The sequence below is a fragment of the Pholcus phalangioides genome, unplaced genomic scaffold (genome assembly GCF_987345545.1).
Source record: "Pholcus phalangioides strain wild (caught in Gottingen) unplaced genomic scaffold, Ppha-v1.0 ptg000040l_1, whole genome shotgun sequence".
NCBI classification, from domain to species: domain Eukaryota; kingdom Metazoa; phylum Arthropoda; class Arachnida; order Araneae; family Pholcidae; genus Pholcus; species Pholcus phalangioides.
The window spans coordinates 6,255,604-6,278,846 of NW_028301626.1; the positions used below are offsets into that span (position 1 = coordinate 6,255,604).

The 23,243-nt window shown below is 42.4% G+C and overlaps 1 protein-coding gene across 1 annotated transcript; it reads right to left on the bottom strand.

Moving 5' to 3' along the window:
- Positions 1–369: 369 nt before the first annotated feature.
- Positions 370–816, bottom strand: LOC149065337 (uncharacterized). Its single transcript, XM_089254141.1, has one exon. The coding sequence runs from the start codon at positions 814–816 to the stop codon at positions 370–372; it is 447 nt and encodes a 148-aa protein (XP_089110267.1).
- Between the last annotated feature and the right edge of the window lie 22,427 nt (positions 817–23,243).

Genomic DNA, 23,243 nt, shown 5'->3' on the forward strand with positions numbered 1-23,243 from the left:
GACGGTAAAAATTAACCATACCGACAAATCGGCGAAGTTCTGCCTTGTTTTTGGGTCTTGGGTAAGAGTCAATGGCATCGACTTTGACTGGTAGCGGTTTAATGCCCTGAGAGTTGACTAAATGTCCTAGAAACTTGATTGAGCTGCATGCGAACACGCATTTGTCGATATTTATTTTTAATCCGTATGTTTTTATTGTAAAACCGTTTGCCGCGGTAAGCGTGAGTAGTGACTGTGGTTTATTTCTGTCAGCTGCCGAAGGGGGTATTACGGAAATATCCGCACCAGTGTCCATGAGAAACGAAAGCTTTCTTAGTGGGTCTGCGATGAAAAGGCGACTGCCGAATGAAACCGACTCCCTCGTCGCCATTAGTTGTCGGTTTGGTTGTTTCCCGAATAGAAACTACATGGTTGCACACACTTACGGGCGTTGGATCCGAATTCACGGTGATACCAGCAGAGATCATTTCGAAACCTCATGGATTTTGCACCTTCGTGGCGGTTTCGATTGGGAGGACGTTGAGGGTTTCCACGTTGTTCTCGAGATCGACGTAGCGCGTCAACTTGCAATGTCAATGTCTCTATTTTTTCTGTCAGCTGCTGCACGTCAAGTTGTTGTGGGTGGTCGAGATTTGGTGAAATATTCTGTACTTCTGCTTTCCCGCTGACGCTGATGATCTTGTCTGCCATCTCCGATAACTTTTCCAACGTTTCTGAACTTGTGAAGAGGATTGCTTGAACTTGATATGGTAACCGTTGTATCCATAGACTTCGAAGTATTTCATCGCTGAGACGGCCACTGGATAGATCCCGCATTTCTCGGAGTAACGCCTGTAGGAAGCTGTTGAGCAGCCGCTGAAAAGGAAGAAATGTAACGTGACTTTGTGCTCGAGCGAACGAGCGATTTGTAAGAACGTCAAGCTTAAAAAAGAGAGTATGAGAAGTAGTATGGCAGAGATTGAATTAAGGGATGGTAGAGGACAGTAGTCGTATTTAGGCTACGCTTGTTAATGTTCTGAATTCGAATAAAGTCTGGTTCTTTGAAAACGTTAGTAAAATCCCGGAATACTTGAATTGAAGCCGCGGCCATTTTCCTTAGGAGCCAACAGATTTATCAGAAGCGGGACATAGCACCGGACTGTGATAGAAGAAAATGTCATTTCTCGTGAGAGGACGAAAGAAAGACTTGGAGATGCTGGCATTGGAGTTGGGAGAGAAGCCGTCTTCAGATGACAGAGTCGCCGATCTGAAGAATCTCATCGTCATGTCCAAGAACTATGAAGAGGACTTCGTTAGAGGACTCCTCGAGCAGATCATCGAAACCCGTCAAGAAGAAGCCGAAGCTCTGCGACGGAAAGAAGAAGCCGAAGCTCTGCGACAGAAGAAAGAAGATGAAGCTCAGCGACAGGAACGAGAGGCCGAGCGGCAGTTCGAACTGGAGCGTCTTCGGATAACATGTGCGGCGTCGCGAAATATCGATGATGACACCGAAAGTCATCGCATCGTACCGTGCGATTTGACCAAGAAGATACAGAAGTTCGACGCGGATAACGGGGATTTGAGTCTGTATTTACAGTACTTCGAATGCCAGGCCGAACTTGCGAGAGTACCAGAGGAACAATGGGTCACTAGCTTATTAGTGTTACTGCCTTACGAAGTGTCCGAAATCGTGATCCGTGAACCCAAAGAGAGGATTAACGACTATGGTTTCGTCAAGGGACTGTTGCTGAATCGATTCAAGCTGACGACAGAGAAGATACGGCAAAAGTTTATCCAGCACTCCCGACGTCTGAAGTCGACTTGGAAGGACTTTGGATATGAATTGAATGTCTTCTTTTCCGAGTGGCTATCTCTTCTGAATGTTACCGAGTTTGAATCATTGAAGAAACTGATCGTCACAGAACAGATGAAATCGCGGGTACCGACGAAAATTCGCGAACATTTCATCGATCAATGGTCTAGTTTTGTGAACCCTGATGAATTAGCGAAGAAGCTCGATGAATACGAAGTCGTGAGATCCGAGATCGAGGATGTAAAAAGTCACAAGTTCACCGGGACTGATGAACGGAGATCCGGATTTTGGGATGACCAAAGGGTAGATGCTCACCGAAGAACCGTTGCTCAGGATCGAATTGTGCACGTGGATCCAAGGAGAGACATGATGATGGGAACGACTTTGAACCCGACCTCGTATGAGTGAAGTTCGTGACGGCGAGGGACAACGTGTCAGGCCAACGGTTCCGAGAGACAATAAGCGGCAAGACTGGGAGCCCAGATGTTTTTCGTGTGGATACCTGGGTCATGTGTCGCGTGATTGTCCAAGAAAGAAGAATTTAACATGCCGCCTGTGTGGTGTGGCCGGTCATATTCAAAAGCACTGTGATCAGACTACAACGAAGAAAGTCAACTTGGCAGCAAATGGTTGTGCTGATTGTTACGAAGGGAACTGCATCAAAAATGCTAGGATCAATGATGGGCGTCTCATCTCATGTTTGATCGACACTGGAAGTAGTGTGACATTGTTGAAGAAGTCCGTAGCGGAGGATATGAAGCTCAAGTATGTGCCGAAATCAGAAGAATTATTCGGTTATGGAGATCTGGTGAAGCCATCAGCAGTTGCACTTGGGAAACTTAACGTGGATTTGGAAGTGGATGGTGCAAAGTCAGCTGTGGATGTGTTGGTCGTCGATGATAATGCACAGTCGTATGATTTGATAGTTGGACGGAACTATCTGATGTCGCCGGAAATTGAGTTTGCCGGGAGTGGAGGAAGACTGCGCGTGTGGCACGCAAGTGAGTTGCCATGTGTTCGAGATGTCGGAGTCGAGGAGAAAAGGATAGAGCTGATGACCATGAATCCAGAAGAAGTTGACGGTGCAACGATGGAGGTCATCGATGCCAGAATAGAAGATGTGGAGGACGGACTGGTGCTGATGAAAGGAAGCCAAGGAAATACTGATGTCTTGCTAGAAGTCGTGAAGGGGAAAACGAAGGTTCCTATTTTGAATTTAGGGAAACATGTTGTGAAGTTTGGTGAAGGACAGTGTATCGGTCGTGCGTCAATCGTTGTTGATAAACTGAGCATGAGGGAATTAGAAGAATCTGATGAAGCTGTAGGAAACCCCGAAGTCAGAAACGCTTTTGTGTGTGATGAACTACGTGAAAACTTGGATGTTCTGGTGGATGAAGAAGTGAGTCCTTCGACTGATTGCTGCGTGAGTGAGGCCGTCATAGGATCAAGGGACATTGAAGTAATCTGTGAGGATGATATCATTTCAAGTGTGGCCTTGAAGGATGAACTGTGTGATGAATTACAGTCTCGCGGTAAGAAATTTGCTAATGTGGGTACTACGTGTGAGGGACGAGGACGTAAGAGAAGAGGAATTCGTTTAGATGAGATAAAGTTCGACGATTCAACTGAGAAAGAAGAAAAGCGTGAAGTTTGGTCATTGGTGAATGAGTATAGAGATGTTTTTGCATTGTCCATTGAGGAACTTGGGTGTACATCGTTGACTAAGATGGACATTAAGGAAGTGGAAGGCAGCAAACCTATTTGTGCACCGCCGTATAGAACAAGTTTGTCTGAGAGGACGGCAATCAGCGATATCGAGAAAGAATGGAAAGATAATGGTATAGTTACAGAAACTAGGTCACCGTATGCTAGTCCAGTATTATTGGTGAAGAAAAAGACAGGTGAAAATCGATTAGTTGTGGACTACCGTCGATTGAATAATCAGACAGTGAAAGACAAATTCCCATTGCCACGAATCGATGATTTACTGGAAAATTTGGCTGGGTGTAAAGTGTTTACGACGTTGGATCTAGCTCATGGATACTTGCAGATACCGCTAACGGAGGAAGCGAAGTTGAAAACAGCATTCATCACTCCAGATGAAACAGGACAGTTTGAACGTATGATATTCGGGTTAGCAAATGCACCAGCAGAGTTTCAAAGACTGATGTGTCAAATGTTGGGTCCACTCATGAACACTAAGGTCTTATGCTATCTCGATGATATCTTGATACCAGCGAAGGATTGGACAGATATGATGGAGCGAATTAGAGAAGTGTTTGAAAGACTGAGAACAGCCGGATTGACGCTGAAGTTGACAAAATGTGAATTCGGGAAAAGAGAACTGGAGTTCTTAGGATTCGTTGTCAATGCAGAAGGCATTCAGCCAGGTTCGAGGAAGTTGAAAGCTGTCAAAGACTTTCCGATTCCCGGTAACGTTCATGAACTACGTAGATTTCTAGGATTGACTAGTTATTTTAGAAGATTCATAAAAAACTATGCACAGAAAGCTGATCCATTGACACGATTGACTCGAAAGAACGAAGAGTTTACTTGGAAAGAGGAACAGACAAGAGCTTTTGAAGAACTGAAGTATGCGTTGATGTGCCAACCCATACTATCACACTATGATGCGAGAGCGGAAACCGAAGTCCATTGTGACGCGAGCTCAATTGGGTTAGCGGGAATGTTGTTGCAGAAAGGGACGAACGGCAAGTGGCATCTAGTATATTGTGTGAGCAAGAAGACCACTGAAACTGAGAGTAAATATCACTCGAGTAAATTGGAATTGATGGCGATTGTTTGGACGTTGGACAGATTGCGACAATTCTTAATTGGGATCAAGTTCACTATCGTCACTGATTGTCAAGCTTTGGTCTACATGAATACAAAGAAATGCATGAATCCACAGATAACCAGATGGTTTGATCTAATTCAGGAATATGACTTCGAGGTGAAACATCGATCAGGATCAAAAATGGCACATATAGACGCACTTAGTAGAGCACCTGTTGCAGAGTCAAAAGATACTCTAGACTCATTTATCGATCAGAAATTAGAGATATGCTTAACTCTCACTGAGGAAGATCAAATCCTAATGATCCAGCATACAGATGACGAACTGAAGAAAAAGATAGAAATATTACAGAAAAACGATACGGACCGGACCAAGGAGGAAAAGCAATTAGTTCTTGGGTACGAGCTGAAGAATAACCGACTCTTCAGGAAGGTGGACGATAAAGAAAAATTGAAACTACTGTATGTAATTCCGAAGTGCATGCGGAAAGGTACTGTAATCAAATTTCATGATCTTATGGGGCATTTCGCCACAGACAGAACAGTTGGGAAGATCAAGGAAATGTACTGGTTCCCATACATGAAACGCTATGTAAAACGTCATATAGCTATGTGTCTGGAATGTTTGGTCAATAAGTTACCGGCAGGTAAGCAACAGGGATTGCTGCACGCAATCGAACCCGGAAAAAGACCGTTTGCAGTGATACATATGGATCATCTGGGACCTTTTGTCAAAAGTTCGAAGGGAAATCAGGAGCTACTAGTGATCATTGACAACCTTACCAGATTCGTACGATTATTTCCAGTTAGAAATACTTCAACTATTTGTGTAATGAAATCGGTCGACATCTTTGTGAATGACTTTGGACTACCGGACCGAATTATAAGCGATCGTGGTTCTTGTTTTACGTCACAGCAGTTTGAAAAGTACTGCAAGGATAACGGAATTCACCATACGCTCATTTCAACGAAACACCCTAGAGCAAATGGGATGGCCGAAAGAGCAAATAGGACTATATTGTCGTCGATAACTACAGGTATGGAGAACAGAGACCATAAGGACTGGGACGTGAAAATCAAGTTGGTAGAACGAAATCTGAACAACTTTGTGAACAAGTCATCTGGTAAGACACCATTTGAGATGTTGCATGGATATTCTCCAAGATTCAATGATGGAATGTTGAGACGGTTAGCAGATGAGGAGAATAACTCGTGGATGGATCCAGAGGAAGTAAGAAAAGAAGCTCGAGATATAATCGTGGAGAATCAAAGAAAAATGAAGAGCACCTTCGATAAGCGCAGATGTGCTACAATAGTGTTCGAACCAGGCGAGGTTGTTGTTATGAAGAAAAGTCCGAGAGCCATGGGGCAACCGACGAAGACTCAACCGAAGTATAGAGGACCCATGACTGTCACGGCTGTATTACCAAATGACACGTATCGGGTGACTGAATTGGAATCAACAGTGAAAGGTCATCTATACACGACAACAGCGCACGTGAGCCAACTAAAAGCTTGGAGGTGTGAGTCTGAGTCCGATGATGAAGACATTTCAGTGCAAGAAAAAGATGAGCCAGTGTTACCAAGACGTAATCCGAAGAGGTCGACATGTAAAGACCAGTACTGTGGGGCAATCGGGACGATTGCAGGTCAGGATGACCGAGTGTAGGAAGCTGTTGAGCAGCCGCTGAAAAGGAAGAAATGTAACGTGACTTTGTGCTCGAGCGAACGAGCGATTTGTAAGAACGTCAAGCTTAAAAAAGAGAGTATGAGAAGTAGTATGGCAGAGATTGAATTAAGGGATGGTAGAGGACAGTAGTCGTATTTAGGCTACGCTTGTTAATGTTCTGAATTCGAATAAAGTCTGGTTCTTTGAAAACGTTAGTAAAATCCCGGAATACTTGAATTGAAGCCGCGGCCATTTTCCTTAGGAGCCAACACGCCGAAGGTCGACGATCGCCCAGCTCGACTTCATACATCAAACATTGTAAGCGTCGCTCATCAGCAAATTCAGCTTGGAGGCGTCTTTTTAGTGCGTCGTACATGTTTGCCGCCGGTGGATTCATGATGAGGTCACTCACATGTGCCAAAACACTCGTATCCATGGCTGCAACGGCTGTGTGGTATTTAGTGGCATCGGAGGTAATTCCACACGGTGGAATTCCAACGGTGGGGCTTTGACAGCGACCCGGAACATTGCAGGTGGTTGCTCTGATGGATTGGGCATCGCTGGTGCTCCGATGGATTGAATATCGTTAGTTGCTCCGATGGATTGGATATCGTTATCGTTAGTTGCTCCGATGGATTGGATATCGTTATCGTTAGTTGCTCCGATGGATTGGACATCGTTATCGTTGGATGCCGGGTCACCAAACTGTTGGTTCACAAAACAACAAAATAGATAAAGAGAAATTTATTCACATAGAGGTGTTACAACCTTGTCGAGCGCGGGAAGAAGAACCAATAATTTCTTTTCTTCCTCCACGGACGCGCGCTCTTTCTCGTGACGATCGCAGCGCCACAAGGATATTCGGCGTATGGATTGGCCAGCCAGATCTCCTGACCTAAACCCTATAGAACATGTCTGGGACGCTCTTGGAAGGGCAATTGCATCTGGCCATCCCCTTCAGAGAGCCATCCCGGAGCTGAAAACTGCGTTACTGCAAGAGTGGGACCGATTGCCTCAGGGACTCCTCAACTGCCTCGTATCCAGTATGCTGTCGCACTGTGCGACCTGTCTGACTGTGAGAGGGGACCATACCCCATATTAGACTCATTTTCGGTTCGATCTCGCAACGTGAATTTTGGACATTCCTGCCATGATGAGCTTTACTGACAATCATGCGTGCGTACTATGACTTTTGTATGGTACATCTTTCTCTGTTATAACTGTGTATCCGTAACAAATTTCATTAAAATCTGTCCAGTAGTTTTTCCAGAAATTTGACATAATGTGCTAATTTCTCTTAATTTTGCACACGAGTGTAGTTTTGTAATACTGTATACAATCAATAAAAATGTAGGTTCTGCCAAGTTCCACATTTGCCCCCTCCCCTTTTTTTGTTTTGTTTTCAGGAAAACGTCACATGAGTAGAGCTGCCCCTTATCCTTATAGGACCAGTAAACGGAATCACGTGACCTCATCTACCATTCTGTACCATGATTTCTTTGTATTGTTCCAATTAGGGACTGCAAACGGATGTTGTTCTGGATTAACCAGCTTCATCCCATTTCGGTTCCCAAACAAGTTTAAAAAAAATTGTATTGTAATCGAATTCATCCATTCGATTTATAGCCACTTAACACTGTTTTATTGGTGTTTATCCCTAGCCTGTTTTTCCAGATGGTTAATATATCCCAAAGACTTTCACCAAAGTCCGGACCGGCGCCTATAAATGAATCTTTGTTGCAGAAGATTCTTATTGTTCTGCCTACTCATTCTACAGGAGGACATTTTTTAGGACTAAAAAAGAGAATATTTTCCCCCTCGTATTCAGAAAACATGGGAGTGTTGAAAGAGCTCCCCTTTTTTCGCTTCTAGACCAGTGGTTCTCAACCTAGGGCCATATGGCCCCCTTGCGGTCCTGGGATATTCTAGGGGGCCACGGGAGAAAATCAGAAGAAAGGTGATCCATTACAGGTGGTGAAGGGAGTCATAGAGAGCTGTGAAGAGAAAAGCTTTAAAAGTTAAACATGTTACTACTTTCAGAATTCATCAGATCCGTCCATAGGACCAGGGGCATCTTAACCCTTGGGTGTATGTGGGTATGACCAGGGTCTTCGTGTCTATAATGGAGGGAGAGGGACTGCACTATATGGGATCTGGTACTATATGATTTTCATATGTAAGAACAGCTTACATGTGAAAATCATAGTACCAAATCTAGTACCAGCTTAGTATGGAGGGCTGCCAGAGAACCGGTTGATGTGTTGGGAGGGTCGATTTATTGTGCATGTTTGTTGGATCGTCCCGTATTTTACACAGACCCATTTTTACCATATAATTTGACTTTTGGGAGAGATGATAATCCATCATTTGAATCCGTGCCTAGTCAGGATTCTGGAGATTGGCCTGATTTATTAAAATTTCATTCATAATAAAAAAATAGAGAGTATCTCTCTTGGATGAGGGTAGGGGGGCCCTGGATAGAACAGGGGGGCCTCGAGAAAAAAATGTGATCCGTCGGGGGCCATGAGCTGAAAAAGGTTAAGAAACACTGTTCTAGACCACTGTACTAAACACCCTCCAAAGAAGATACCTTCTCCCCCTCCCTTCTCGACTGAACTATGTCTTTTTTCCAACACCTTCAGTAAGCTAATCTGAAACGAGTTCGCTGGACGCCTACTCACCCTCTCACCACTACTTGTGACAATACTATATGGGAAGGCGGCGAATAGCACTGTTAATACGAAGGTTAGATAATCATATACTTTTTACTTCAACAGCAGTCTGTGTGTAGAAACAAATAAAAATAAACACAATATGCTTTAATAAACGCATATTATTAACCATAGAAATGACACTTCCATACGTTTACGAAACGTGAATTAAAAAAAAAAGTTTATTCTCAAAATTTGCCGCCCTGGGCTTTAGCCCGCTTAGCCCCCCTGTAAATACACTACTGTCCGGACCCGCATGAACATTTCCTAGGTGCGGAGAAATTTCGGCTCGTCTGAAAGGCTCAGTATATATGCCAACTGTTAAAACTTCTTCCAGACCCACGTCCGCTCCGTATGAAATGGGCCTGCGCGTATTCACAGTATTCCCAGAAAACCCGATTTACCTATTTTTGAAACGTACCACTGGTATCCGCCAGATCGAACGCAGGGCTCCCACTCAAAAAATTATAAAAAGTTGGAATGGAAAGAATGAGAGAGACGGGTGCACACCCCCCCCCCCCAGACACCATAATCATAGCAATAACTTAAAAAAAAAAAATCCCTAGAATTTTTTTTTACTTTAAAAAATTTTTCAATTAATTTTTTTTCTAAGCCCTATTTCAGTGTCTTATAAGATTCAAAAGCCGGTTGATGCGAAGATATATTTTTGGAAGGAAAGAAAATTCAACTACCCCTGCGGGGAATCGAATCCACGTCCTTTTACTTTCGAGGTGAATGCCCTAGACCACTAGACTACAAAGGCAACGAATACTCTTTTCTTAGAGCTCGTGTGCGTTGAACGAGGCCGTACATGGTGGGAGTCAGAAATTATGAGCTTTGGCAATGGGTTAGCTCTGGCAGTTCATGTACAGCCCCGTTCAGCACGCACGAGCTCTAAGGAAAGAGGATTCGTTGGCTTCGTAGTCTAGTGCAGGGTTCTCAACCTTTTCAAGCCCGCGGCCCGGTTTCATTCATTTTTGTGAGTCGGAGGCCCGGTCAAACATACGACGAACAGAAAATGAATAAGGAAAAATGAAACGGCTAATCACTCGCGGCCCGGTATGAATGATATCAGAACCCGGTACCGGGCCGCGGCCCGGCGGTTGAGAAACACTGGTCTAGTGCACTCATCCGGCAAGTGAGAGGACGTGGGTTCAATTTTCCGCAAGGTCACTTGAATTTCCTTTTTTGGGTGTATCTTCGCATCAATCAGCTCTCGAAATGTTAAGTTAATATTCAGCCTATGTTAACCGTTGCATTATCATCGTCCAAACCTGGGTAACATTCGGTAGAGCTCACCCATGATCTCAGCATCGCTGGGTGGAGAAGAGTAAACTTTTTTCACAAATTTATATATAATTATATGAACAAGGAGAATAAAAATATAAAGTATAAGTGCAAATTCTTTCATACACGATGTGTATCGTCTCCTACTCGGTTTCACATTTTTATTTTTTAGCTGATATACTAGGAGTTCAAATGGGACAACTCCAAAGGTGTCTTTTAACAAGGTAACAGTTTGCATGGGCGTTCCACATACTTTTTGCACCGTTGTTAACATTGACGTAAGATCTGATATTTTTTTTGTCCCTCCGTTTCAATCTTTGCTGGAGCAGTTTTATTTTGTGCCTCAGTTCAGCTTTGGTGGGACTATCTGACTTCGTCACTTTAGAACTGATCTGGAAAATTAGGGCAATCCTCTTTTAACAAAGTGACTGTAGCCAGTAGACTGTTGACAGAGGATAATGCTGTAGCAGCTGCTTCAAATTCATTTTGAACATCTGATTCATCAGTGTTCGCCATGTTGTCATGATTGTGAACAGCAGTTTTCAACCTTTTAAAAATCTGCAAAAAAAAAAAAAAAAAATCCTAATTAAAATATTAATTTCACATACAGTAAACCTCTTATAATGGCCACCTCCGAACTACTGCCATATTTTGTTGAAACAAAAGGATTCTGTCTCAGACAAGTAACAAGTAACAAGTCATTACAAGTAACCTCCGATCAACTATTTCCGAACGAACACTTGACACGGAGTTGAAAAAATATAATTAGCACAATGAGAAATTTTTTTTTAAAAATTCAAGTTGATTTTCAAGGCATTTTTTTCACAAGAACGTCTTCAGCTATCGGACTGAACATAAAAATGCCCTGGAAAGAAGGCTTAAATTATTTTGGATGGTCCTGTTAGTGGCCGCTGTTAGGAGGTTTTACTGTAATTTTCCATTATAGAGTTTGCAAATAAAGTTGTTTCTAATTTTTACGCGAAAAACAGAAGTTGCCAAAGATTTTGAAAATTATATAAATATATATATTTATAACTATATATAATAATATATATACATATTGCAATATAAAAGCTGTGTACTATGGTGCACAATGGCAATTTGATTGTTCGCCGCATAATTGAATACACTGGTTAATCCAATTTTATGTGTGCCGGAACTGTTGATAACCATTTAAGTGGGGCCGATTGTACTTAAAGTTTAAAACCACTTAAACAAGGAAAAATAACTTAATATCTTACCAGTGGAGGGCGTTTAATAAGTGATCAGCGTCACTTCTGCAAAGGTTGAGGGCGATGTGAGAAATTGAATATAGTAGAAACAGCATGTTCTTGCAAATAGCGTTGAGAAGAGGAGTTGTAGCTGTCAGCTGCGAAATTCTAAGCTCAAATAACAAATGTTTTAGCAGGATGTCAAGACCTTCCTTTCACAGCTTCCAACCATTGTTTAAGAACTTCTGGGTTTCGAAGAGGGAAACCTTTATTTTAAAAAAAAGGTACATTCACTACCAGGCTTCTCAAGAAAGCAATAGAATCAATCAATCATTGTTCATAATAGTAGCTTAACAATGATAATTGTTTGATGATTATAATACATTAACAATATAATTAGATGTGAACATAATTATAACACTTTGATAATTATGATTTTGCATATTTCGCTTTTCATATTTAGCAAAAACTGATGATGTAAATAATATTAATTGCATTTAACTACTCCTCATTCTCACATTATTTTTCCAAAATTATTTTTACCAGAAATAGAAAAGTTTAGGCCATTTGTTTCTTTGATATTTACACGGGATAATTCTAGTTCTTTAAGGCATTGTGGTGTCTCACGCAGACGACCCCCCAAGAGTCGGGTCAACGACCTCGAGTGTGTCACGTGATCCCGGGTACTGGAGACGACCGTCTGGAAAACAGCAGAGCTTGAATTTCTGGGACATGTGATCAAACCATCGGGTATCACACCTCGTCCAGACAAAGTACAAGCTGTACTCGATTTCAAGCAACCGGAAACAATTGAGCAATTGCGTAAATTTTTAAGTCTCATAAATTTTTATCGCCGTTTCCTACCGCATGCAGCTGAGACACAAGTGCCACTGCATGATCTATTGAAAGGTTCCACGAAAAAAAGAAAAGACAAAACAAAAGTTGTGTGGTCTACATCAACTTTGAAAGCATTTGAAGATTGCAAAAAGCTACTAGCTAATGCCGCATTGTTGGCACATCCATCCCCGTCTGCCCAATTAGCTCTACACGTAGATGCTTCCGACTATGCTATAGGCGGTGCACTGCACCAGGTGACGGACAATGGTCTTCAACCACTAGGTTTTTTCTCACGTAAACTTTCACCCACCGAAACACGATATAGCGCATACGATCGAGAACTTCTTGCCGCATATTCTTCCATAAAATTTTTCAGATATATGCTTGAAGCTCGTGAGTTTATACTTTTCAGTGACCATAAACCACTGTGCTATGCGTTTCGGCAAAAAAGTGAAAAATGCTCACCTAGACAGCTAAGGCATTTAGATTATATATCGCAGTTCACAACGAACATTTGCCATATTCCTGGATCGCGAAATATTTCCGCTGATATCTTATCACGCGTAACAGCAATTTCAGTTCCTGGACCTCTTGATTTTACTGCCATCGCTGAGCAACAAGAGGGGGATAAAGAACTAGAGGAACTTCTAAAGAGCAAATCAGCTTTGCAACTGAAGAAAGTATTTCTTCCAGACGCAGCTAAAGCGCTCTACTGCGATTTATCAACAGGTGCTGTTCGACCTTATATTCCAGAAAAATTTCGATATGATGTGTTTTGGAATATGCACAAACTCTCACACCCAGGAATTAGACGCACTATTGATTTGGTCAGAAAGCGATTCATTTGGCCATGTCTAGCTAAAGACTGTGCTAAATGGACAAAAGTGTGCATACCATGCCAAAGATCCAAAGTGCACAAGCACACGAGATCCACGCTACAATCGTTTGTGGAACCTTCCCAACGATTTCAACATATTCATTTGGATATCATTGGCCCACTGCCAATTTCCGATGGATATTCTTATTGCCTAACAATGATAGACCGGTTTTCACGATGGCCAGAAGCGGTACCTATCCGCGACATCACAGCAACCACGGTAGCTACAGCTTTTCTTTCCACTTGGATTTATCGATACGGCACACCTTTGACAGTAACAACTGATCAAGGTCGCCAATTCGAATCGCAGCTATTCCGAGAGCTGTCCAAATTCATCGGAGCAAAACGGGTTAGAACAACTGGATACCATCCACAAGCAAACGGTATGTTGGAAGAGTGGCATCGCCCTCTCAAAGCTGCGTTGAAATGCAACCAAACCCATAAATGGACTGAAGCATTACCTACAGTTCTACTCGGTCTTCGGTGCTCTCTGAAACAAGATTTGGGGTGCACACCTGCAGAACTACTGTACGGAGAAACTTTACGATTACCTGGTGAATTTTTCCAAGCACGAGCTAATTCCAACTCAACTGACGCTTCCGAGTTTCTACAAATGCTGAGAACTCACGTCCAAACTTTCCAGCCACGACCAATCAAACGGCATGGAGGACATCCTACATTTGTTCACCATGATTTGAAAACTACTTCTCACGTTTTCGTGAGAACTGATAGGGTGAAACGTCCTCTGGAACAGCCATTTGAAGGATCATACAGAGTGATCAGCCGGACCGACAAAGTGTTCAACGTGGACATAAGAGGAAAATCAGTGTCAGTGTCAGTCGATCGGCTTAAACCGGCATTTCTTGTGAATCCGACGGTGGAGCCGGTACCTGTATCTCCAAACGTACCAACTGCAGTTACGTCTGACGGACTCGCAGCTGATTCTGCTGTGAAACCAGTCAGAACCACTCGTTCTGGACGTACTGTCCACTTTCCAGATCGTCTACAGTGCTCGTGATCACTGATGCTACTCCATAGTATGCGATCACCTCTTATTACTCGTGATCACTGGGGAGGGAGTGTGTGGTGTCTCACGCAGACGACCCCCCAAGAGTCGGGTCAACGACCTCGAGTGTGTCACGTGATCCCGGGTACTGGAGACGACCGTCTGGAAAACAGCAGAGCAGAGAGTCACTGCACACGAAAGCGTGAGGTTCGAAATTTCTATGTCTGCCTTCTTTTTCATTAACCCAGATTATCATGTTTGTGTCGTCGTAATAAATGTTTATTCTGAAGCTGTGGCTCTGTGTGGTGACTCCGCAGCATTATCAGTTTTTTCAGACATAAATGCATATGAAGCATATTTCGTCAGTATTTCTGTAATAAAAATTCTAACCCCAACAGTAATAAGCAATTTCTACACGATTTCAAAAAATATTTTAAGTTTAAAATTCATGCGATATTAATTTGTTATTTTGAATTATGCTCATTAAACAGAAATTGAACGTGAAATAAAAACTACATGCGTTTAATTTTACAATTATAGTATAAAAATGAATGCATCTTTTAATATAAAACCACGTGTACTCACCTATGAAAAAAAACAGAAGCTTATTTCCATCTTTCTTCAGTTTTCCCCATCGGTTGGTGCAATTATAGGCAGAACATGATATCAGCATTTGTGTATGTACAGATGGACGACTATACTAATGAAATAATATAAGAGCAACTGAAAAAAACACCCGGAATGGAAGTTTCCCCTATTGTTTACATGCTAAAATAGCAATGTTTTGCCCGTCCCGCTCCGTCACGCCCACTTTTGTATTCTTCCGCGTCGGCTCGCGCACGTCTGTGTTATTGTATAGGCAGTCTTCACTCCAGTTTACTTATAGCTCAGTGTTTTTACCAGGATAGTTCCAGAACCGGAGAGGTAGGGGTAACTGATCCGAGCGGAAAAATTTAGGGGGCGGCAGTTCTAGGTGAGAACAAAGAACACCGTGTTATAAAATTACCGACACAAAACCCGAAGTATGGCTTATACGTTGAAATCAAAATTTCAAAATTTATTTGATCGCAATTTATTATCCTTATCGAAGCCCCAACGTCCCTCGCAGGGAGAAATGCAAATCCGGACGGAACCCGGAAAGTGCGGCTTATACTGTGAAATTAAAATTTCAAAATTTTATTTGAGCACAATTTATCATATTTTTGGCGCCACAACGGCCTTCGCTAGGAGAAATGCAAATCTCGACAGAAATTGTGAGATGCGGCGTATACGGTGAAACTAAAATTTTCTATTCAACCCTGTCGAGGTGGATTTTGACCTGTTGGGAATATGACCCAGACCCATGTTCTAGTACTGATGCTGGAAGAAAAAAAAAATTATGGAATAGAAAAAGGAATATAAAGATAAGTTTTTGTTTTTTTTTAAATTTTCTCCATCAGCAAAACTGGTAAAAGATAGTCTCAGCTTCTTATTGTTTGAAGCTATGCTTGAGTTCAAAAACTGCGTGAAGTTGTCTCGTTTTAAACATGCGATTGTTGCACATAAAACCTATTAGGTGACAAAAAACGTTTTCGAAAACTGGCTCATGAAACTAAAGCTTTAAAGAACGAAATCAAAAAATAGCACTCCTTTTTTGAGCAATGTTAGAGGAGATATAATTTGCAACAAACTTTTCATTACTTGTTTAATTGGTAACTTTCATTCAAAACATGCAGTATTTAATTAATAATTTTTTCGACATAATTATCATTCCTTACATATATATAATTAAAGGGCTCCTCGCTCACTCAAGGACACGGTACCTTGTTCTTCCACTCATTCGCCCACTCACCTACTTAGTCGCTCACTCACCCACTCGCTCATTCGCCCGCTCACTCGCTCCCTCACTCACCCACTCTTGAACTCAGTACCTCGTACGCCCACTCGCCCGTTCACTCGCTCCCTCACTCTCCCGCTCACCAACTCAGCAGCTCGTTCGCTCACCCAATCGCCCACTCATGAATGCACTCTCTTGCTCCTTTCCCAATCACTCACCCACTCACAGACTCAGTAGCTCGCTCTCCTACGCATTCGCACACAAACTCGCCCGATCCCTCTCCCACGCATTCGCACAAAAATTCTCCCGTTCACTCTCTCACTAACTTGCCCACTCATTAGCCATGTCACTCGCTCACCCACTCACTCTCCCGCTTACTGACTCAGTAGCTTATTCAGTCACCCAATCGCCCACTCATGAATGAACTCGCTCGCTCACTCATTCACTCTCCCACAACTCACCCATTCACTCGCTCACGGACTCAGTAGTTCGCTCAATCACCCAATCGCCCACTCATCCGTGCACTCTTCTACTCACCCGCTCTTCCACTTATTCGACCACAAACTCGCCCGTTCACTCGCTCACGGACTCAGCAGCTCACCCGATCACTCACTTACTCCCACACTCACGGACTCGGTAACTCGCTCGAGTTCAAGGCTCCAGCCTGGGGGCCCGGAACGATTCTTACCATTTTTTTTTCATGCACGGGGATGTAAATTTGATTTTTGTAGCAGCATTTATGAGTTTTGTAGCGCTTTAAAATTTTGGCAGTAAATAAAGTTTTTATATACATAATATGCAGTAGCGTACACAGGATTACTTTTTACTTTAAAAAATGGTAATCTCAGTTCAGAAGAAGGGGATGCCCCCCCCCCTCCCAAGGCACAAATACTTAGAAATTTCCTCAACAAGAAATAATTTTTTTAAATCAAAAAAATTTTGAGACTTCTTGATATTTATATTTTTACATTCTCCACAATATCAACAAATGAGAAGCTTTTAGCATACAGACATTTTAACACATGAATCAGACGTGCCAACTTTTGGAATCCAGAAATCCGGAGATTCTCCCAAAGGGCGTATTTTTGGTTGTATTTTTCAAGTTTTATAAACGAACTTTTATCAAACTTTTATAGTGTAATCCCGGCCTAAGAGAGAATTGTGATGTGAATATCTCTCTAGCACAGACATTTTGAAAGTCTCCACCCCTCCCCTTTTTTTCTACTTGCATAGTCTTTGATATCTCCTGACTTTTTTTTTATTTTTTTTTTTGGAACATCGATGTTTTGGATGTTTTTGGAATTTTTCTTTCATGTTTTTCCGAAAAGACAGATTTTCTTTTTCAAAACCTTTTGAAAATATTTTAGGATATTTTCTCCCATCGACTACTTGTGAAGATCGGAATGAAGGCATCTTTATACCCATATTTTATGGGGCTCTAGATTAAACCACCAAAGAATGTCTCTAGCAGTGGTTCCCAACCTTTTACAGGCCATGCCCCACCGAATCATCTCTGAAATCCTGATGTCCCCCAGTGTTTTTGTCGGACCTCCGGGGGTACCCCATCCGGATGAAACTTCATAATTCCATAACAACGGTTCTTTTTTCAATCAAAGAACCATTCTTTTTTTAATTTACCTCCTTAATTTATGAAACGTGGGGTCTTCCAATAACGATCCACAATAACGATTATACAAGAATTTCGGCAACCAAGGGCTTACTCCTGATAAATGATTGCCGATAAACGCTACGTAAACAAAGTCACGTCTTTGACAGTTGCTTAAATGCGGTCACCAAGACTTTTTTTCCGGTTGCTCGATGGAAAAGACCACGTCTGTCCTCTATGAGTGTTTTTTCTAACGAAGACGGCAGTCATTGACGTCATGACAACGTAAAATAAATGGAGGAAGTTAGAACAATTCCACGCCCATAGAAAACGTCAAATTGCCCCACGTTGGGAATCACCGAGCTAAAGCGTCTATCTTTAGTGCTGAGAGAACTAGAAAATTACGGTTTTTCCATAATTATGCAAAAATGTAACTTCGCAGTGAATGCGATCAAATATCTGGGACATAGGATTGAAGCACATTGTGCTAAATGACTTTCGCGTACATTAAAACTCTATGATTTTGACCTATTTGTTGCCATGTGAAAATAGAGCGATCATGGTCATGATTTCAGTTTTTCCTTTACGCGATACCTGCGGCAAGGTAAAAAATGGCAACTACCCTATCTGCGGCTTGAGACAACGCCAGCTATGCGCTGGGATGCCATAGCTGTCGTTGCTCGAGATATGTGGCTCCCTTTCCCATACTATCACCATCTAGACAGATCTCACACTCCACAGTTGCGAAAGGTTGCCATTGCTGTCAACTGAATACCCAATTAAGCCTACATATCTCGGTAAACGCGTAAAGCAAAGACTGCACTCACCCTTCGGATGCATTAAGAATACGCCAATAAGGAGACACATTACACCAACATCGCTCGCTTGTGATGTGACTGACCAGACTGACACTCTTTCAACCGGGAACAACGCGAGTAATTGTGGTGTGCAATATACTAACAAATCCGGATGAACCAGACTGAAAGATGCAGAACTGACCCGTCAGTCTGAATCAACTTCGGATTGTCAATCCTATTTATCCATCTGTTCGCAACAATCATCAATGGGAGAATGTGTGTTGCTTTTATTGTTGAACATGCAACAGTGCAAAAAAACAAAAACAACAAAGGGATATTTTTCAAGATACAGTTCATTGTTGTCCGAGTTTTTGGTGATCACGTGGCTACTCTCGTTAGATGCAGTCAAACTCGGTCAATAACGACCTCAGTTGCAACGTCAATAATTGGCGTTCCCGACTGATTCGCATAGTGAATAATGTTAATGAACCTTTCTTATGAGGTGTCGATGAAAATGCATCCTCTTCGGATATAGCAACACGTTATTCGTGGCGTTTTGATAAGAAATTCTTAAAATTAAAATTTTACATGCGTGGCGCTTCTGGATTTGTTCGAACAATCCATGTACGAGAAAATTTAGTTTTTTCCCTTAATTTCACCCCCACTAGCTGTTATATGCCAATTTATAATTAATATACAGGGCGTCCATGATTAAAAGACCCCATTTTCAATTAGCCTACAGGCGAAACCAGTCATCGGAAAACTGAAATTTTGTGGAGGACTTCATGAAGAGGGATGGGAATTTGTTACGGTTGAAAAAATTAGATTAGTTGGACATGTCGCCACCACAGGGATCCACCAGACACATTTAGGCAAACGTTTACAATTTTAACAATTATTAAACATTTTTACAATTGTTACTGCAACAAAACATGTTCGACACGATGGCCATCATTTTCAGATACCATGTGAAATGGCAAGATGGCATGTTCCACAACTAACCGAAGTGTGTGCGGGGAAATGTTTAGTACGTGCCGTGAAACGCTGCCTTTAAGATCAGGTAAAGTTCTTGGATTGTCACGACTTACCAGACGTTTCAAATGCCCCCAAAGCCAAAAATTCTCATTGATTAAGGTCCGGGGAGGCCATAGATTAGGGAAGTGTCGCCTGATGGCACGTTCTTCTGTAAAATGTGTTTTAAGAACGCATTTTCTTAACACACACTGCAATGTGTGAAAGTGCTCCGTCTTGCATAAAGATTGTGTCTGCAAGTCAGTGACGTGCTTGCACAAAGATTGTGTCTGCAAGGTAATGACGTGCTTGCAGAGCCAGAACAATTTCGTTCTGTAACAGCAATGCACGTCCCGGTGATCGAACATGTCATTGGACCTTTAGAACGTAACTTTTCGTAGAAGTAAGGACGAGAATAAATGATGCAGTAAATCCACACCATACCATCACTTTTGGTGAATGCAACGGTATCTCTAAGATATTGTGCCGATTTTCTGGTTCCAAAATTCGGCAGTTGTGAGTATTGAGTGCACCATCCAAATGAAAATGCGCTTCGTCTGTCCAGAGGATATTCCAAGGCCATTCTGAATCGACCTCAACGAGATCAAGAAACTGCAGTGAAAACCGGAGTCGAGCGTCATAATCACCTGGAAGCAACAGCTGCACAAGTGAAAGTTTCTACTGATAATATCGGAGGATATTCCGCATTATCTTATGGACAGTTGAACGGGGCTTATCAAACGCCTGTGCTGCACGCCTGACACTAGTACCACGAGAATTGGAAGCTCTGTCCTCGTCCATCTGAAGCGAAACTTCCTGTACTGCGTCTGTAGAAACGGTTTTTCTTCCTCTTCCAGGACGAACAGCCAACGATCCTGTGGTTTCAAATTTCGTTATCATACTCCGAAGCTTTTTAACATTCATTGGACCTTTTCGAATCCTCTTCCAAGTCCAATATTTCCGTACAGCAGTTACTGCGGAATTGCTGTTTTGGTTGAACAATTTGACCAAGAAAGTGCGATCTCGTAAAATTATCGTCATTGTGAGCAGCAAAAACATTGAGAAACGCCTTCTGCTGGCGACATGTGCAACTGATTTTTCCCCCTGAAACAAATTCCCATCACTTCATAAAGTCCTCCACAAAATTTCACACTTTTCTGATGACTGGTTTTGCCTGTAGGCTGCTTTAAAATAGGGTGTTTTAATTAAGGACGCCCTATATAAACTGAAGAGCCAAAAAAACTGGTACAGGCATGCGTATGCAAATAAAGAGATATGGAACCAATCAGAGTACGGCGCTGCGGTCGACAACGCCTATATAACACAACAAGTGTCTGACATGGTTGTTAGATCGGTTACTGTTGCTAAATGGCAGGTTATAGAGATTTAAGTGAGTTTGAACGTGGTGTTATAGTCGGCGCACGAGAGATGGGACATAGCATCTCCGAGGTAGCTATGAAATTTGGATTTTCACGTATGACCATTTCACGAGTGTACCGTGAATATCGGGAATCCGGTAAAAAATTAAATCTACGACATCGCTGCGGCCGAAAAAGATCATGCAAGAACGGGACTGACGAGAATCATTAAACGTGACAGACGTGCAACCCTTCCGCAAATTGCTGCAGATTTCAATGCTACGCCATCCATATTGGTTTAAAACATATTACTACAACAGGAAAGAAGCTGCCATAATAAATGGTAAAATCAGCACATTTGAAATATAATGAAAGGAGTCCCACATCCAATGCCCTTGGGTCATAATTATTTCTAGTTTATATTAATGATTTATGTAAAATTAAGTAGACCGGTAAAATAATTTCATTCGCAGATGACACAAGCCTATAAGTTGAAGACGGGGGTGAATTTAGAGCTCGCTGTTGGTAGGGGTGATTTTAAAAATCTTTAAAAATCTAGTCTAAGTATCAGTGACCACATGTCCTGCATTTTGTCTCGTATTTTCCGTGACAGTTCGGTTTTTCTGTTTTTTCTTCTCCATCCAGACTTTTTGAAAAATGTCGCAGTTTTACTCGTTTATAGTCCAAGTTTTCTTGAATTTGTTGTTTAATTTGTTGTTGCAATATTACCATATAGAAGTTCCGAAAATTTCATAAAATATCGCATTTAGTTTTTGAGGGGAGATCTAAGGAGGACACCTACATCCAGCAGTGGATTGAAATTGGACTCACTGGGTCACTCAGTCACGGGACACTCAGTAACTCAATCGCTCACTCCCTTGCTAACTGACTCGCACTAAAACTGTTGTCGGTGAATTGCTAGTCGGTGAATTTTCCTAGTGGTGAATCGCATGGCGGTGAATTGTTGGTCGGTGAATTTTCCGGACACATAAATCTTGAAGGGGAAAAAATTGTTCAGAAAGAATGAACTTTATTACACTCACTTTTTCATCATTTCAGAAACGCGTTGATAGTTTGGATCGTAAGGAAAAACGATCCATTGAGAGGGAATGACATTTTAATTAATTCGAAAATGATTAATAATAATTAGCGTGGTCCGACTGTTTTCATGTCATAGTGGCTCAAATGATATTGAACAGACATACATTTCTGACATAGTTTTGAAGAGTTTCATCATTTTTTATCAAATATACGTTGCAATTCGACAACTTCGATCATTTTTCGAATTCTGTATATATATCTCTGGTCCCGCGGACCACTAGGTTTTTCCTTTTCGGTGGTCCGATTGTTTAATCAGTCGGCAACGCCTATATAACACAACAAGTGTCTGGCATAGTTGTTAGATCGGTTACTGCTGCTACAATGGCAGGTTATCGAGATTTAAGTGAGTTTGAACGTGGTGTTATAGTCGGGACATAGCATCTCCGAGGTAGCGATGAAATTTGGATTTTCACGTACGACCATTTCACGAGTGTACCGTTGAATATCGGGAATCCGGTAAAAAATTAAATCTACGACATGGCTGCGGCCGGAAAAAGATCATGCAAGAACGGGACCAACGACGACTGACGAGAATCATTAAACGTGACAGACGTGCAACCCTTCCGCAAATTGCTGCAGATTTCAATGCTGGGCCATCAACAAGTGTCAGCGTGCGAACCATTCAACGAAACATCATCGATATGGGCTTTCGGAGCCGAAGGCCAACTCGTGTACCCTTGATGACTGCACGACATAAAGCTTTACGCCTCGCCTGGGCCCGACAACACCGACATTGGACTGTTGAGGACTGGAAACACGTTGCCTGGTCTGACGAGTCAGGGTCCAATTGCTTCGAGCTGATGGACGTGTACGGGTATGGAGACAACCTCATGAATCCATGGACCCTACATGTCAACAGGGGACTGTTCAAGCTGGTGGAGGCTCTGTGATGGTATGGGGCGTGTGCAGTTGGCGTGATATGGGACCCCTGATACGTCTAGATACGACTCTGACAGCTGACAGGTACGTAAGCATCCTGTCTGATCACCTGCACCCATTCATGTCTATTGTGCATTCCGACGGACTTGGACAATTTCAGCAGGACAATGCAACACCCCACACGTCCAGAATTGCTACAAAGTGGCTCCAGGAACACTCTTCTGACTTTAGACACTTCCGTTGGCCACCAAAATCCCCAGACACGAACATTATTGAACATATCTGGGATGCCTTGCAACGTGCTGTTCAGAAGAGATCTCCACCCCCCTCTTACTCCTACGGATTTATGGACAGCCCTGCAGGATTCATGGTGTCGATTACCTCCAGCACTACTTCAGATATTAGTCGAGTCCATGCCACGTCGTGTAACGGCACTTCTGCGTGCTCGCGGGGGCCCTACACGATATTAGGCCGGTGTTACCAGTTTTT

What these genes read in the sequence shown, in the direction of transcription:
- LOC149065337 (XM_089254141.1), bottom strand. Translation starts at nt 816, where the DNA reads ATGCGGGATCTATCCAGTGGCCGTCTCAGCGATGAAATACTTCGAAGT.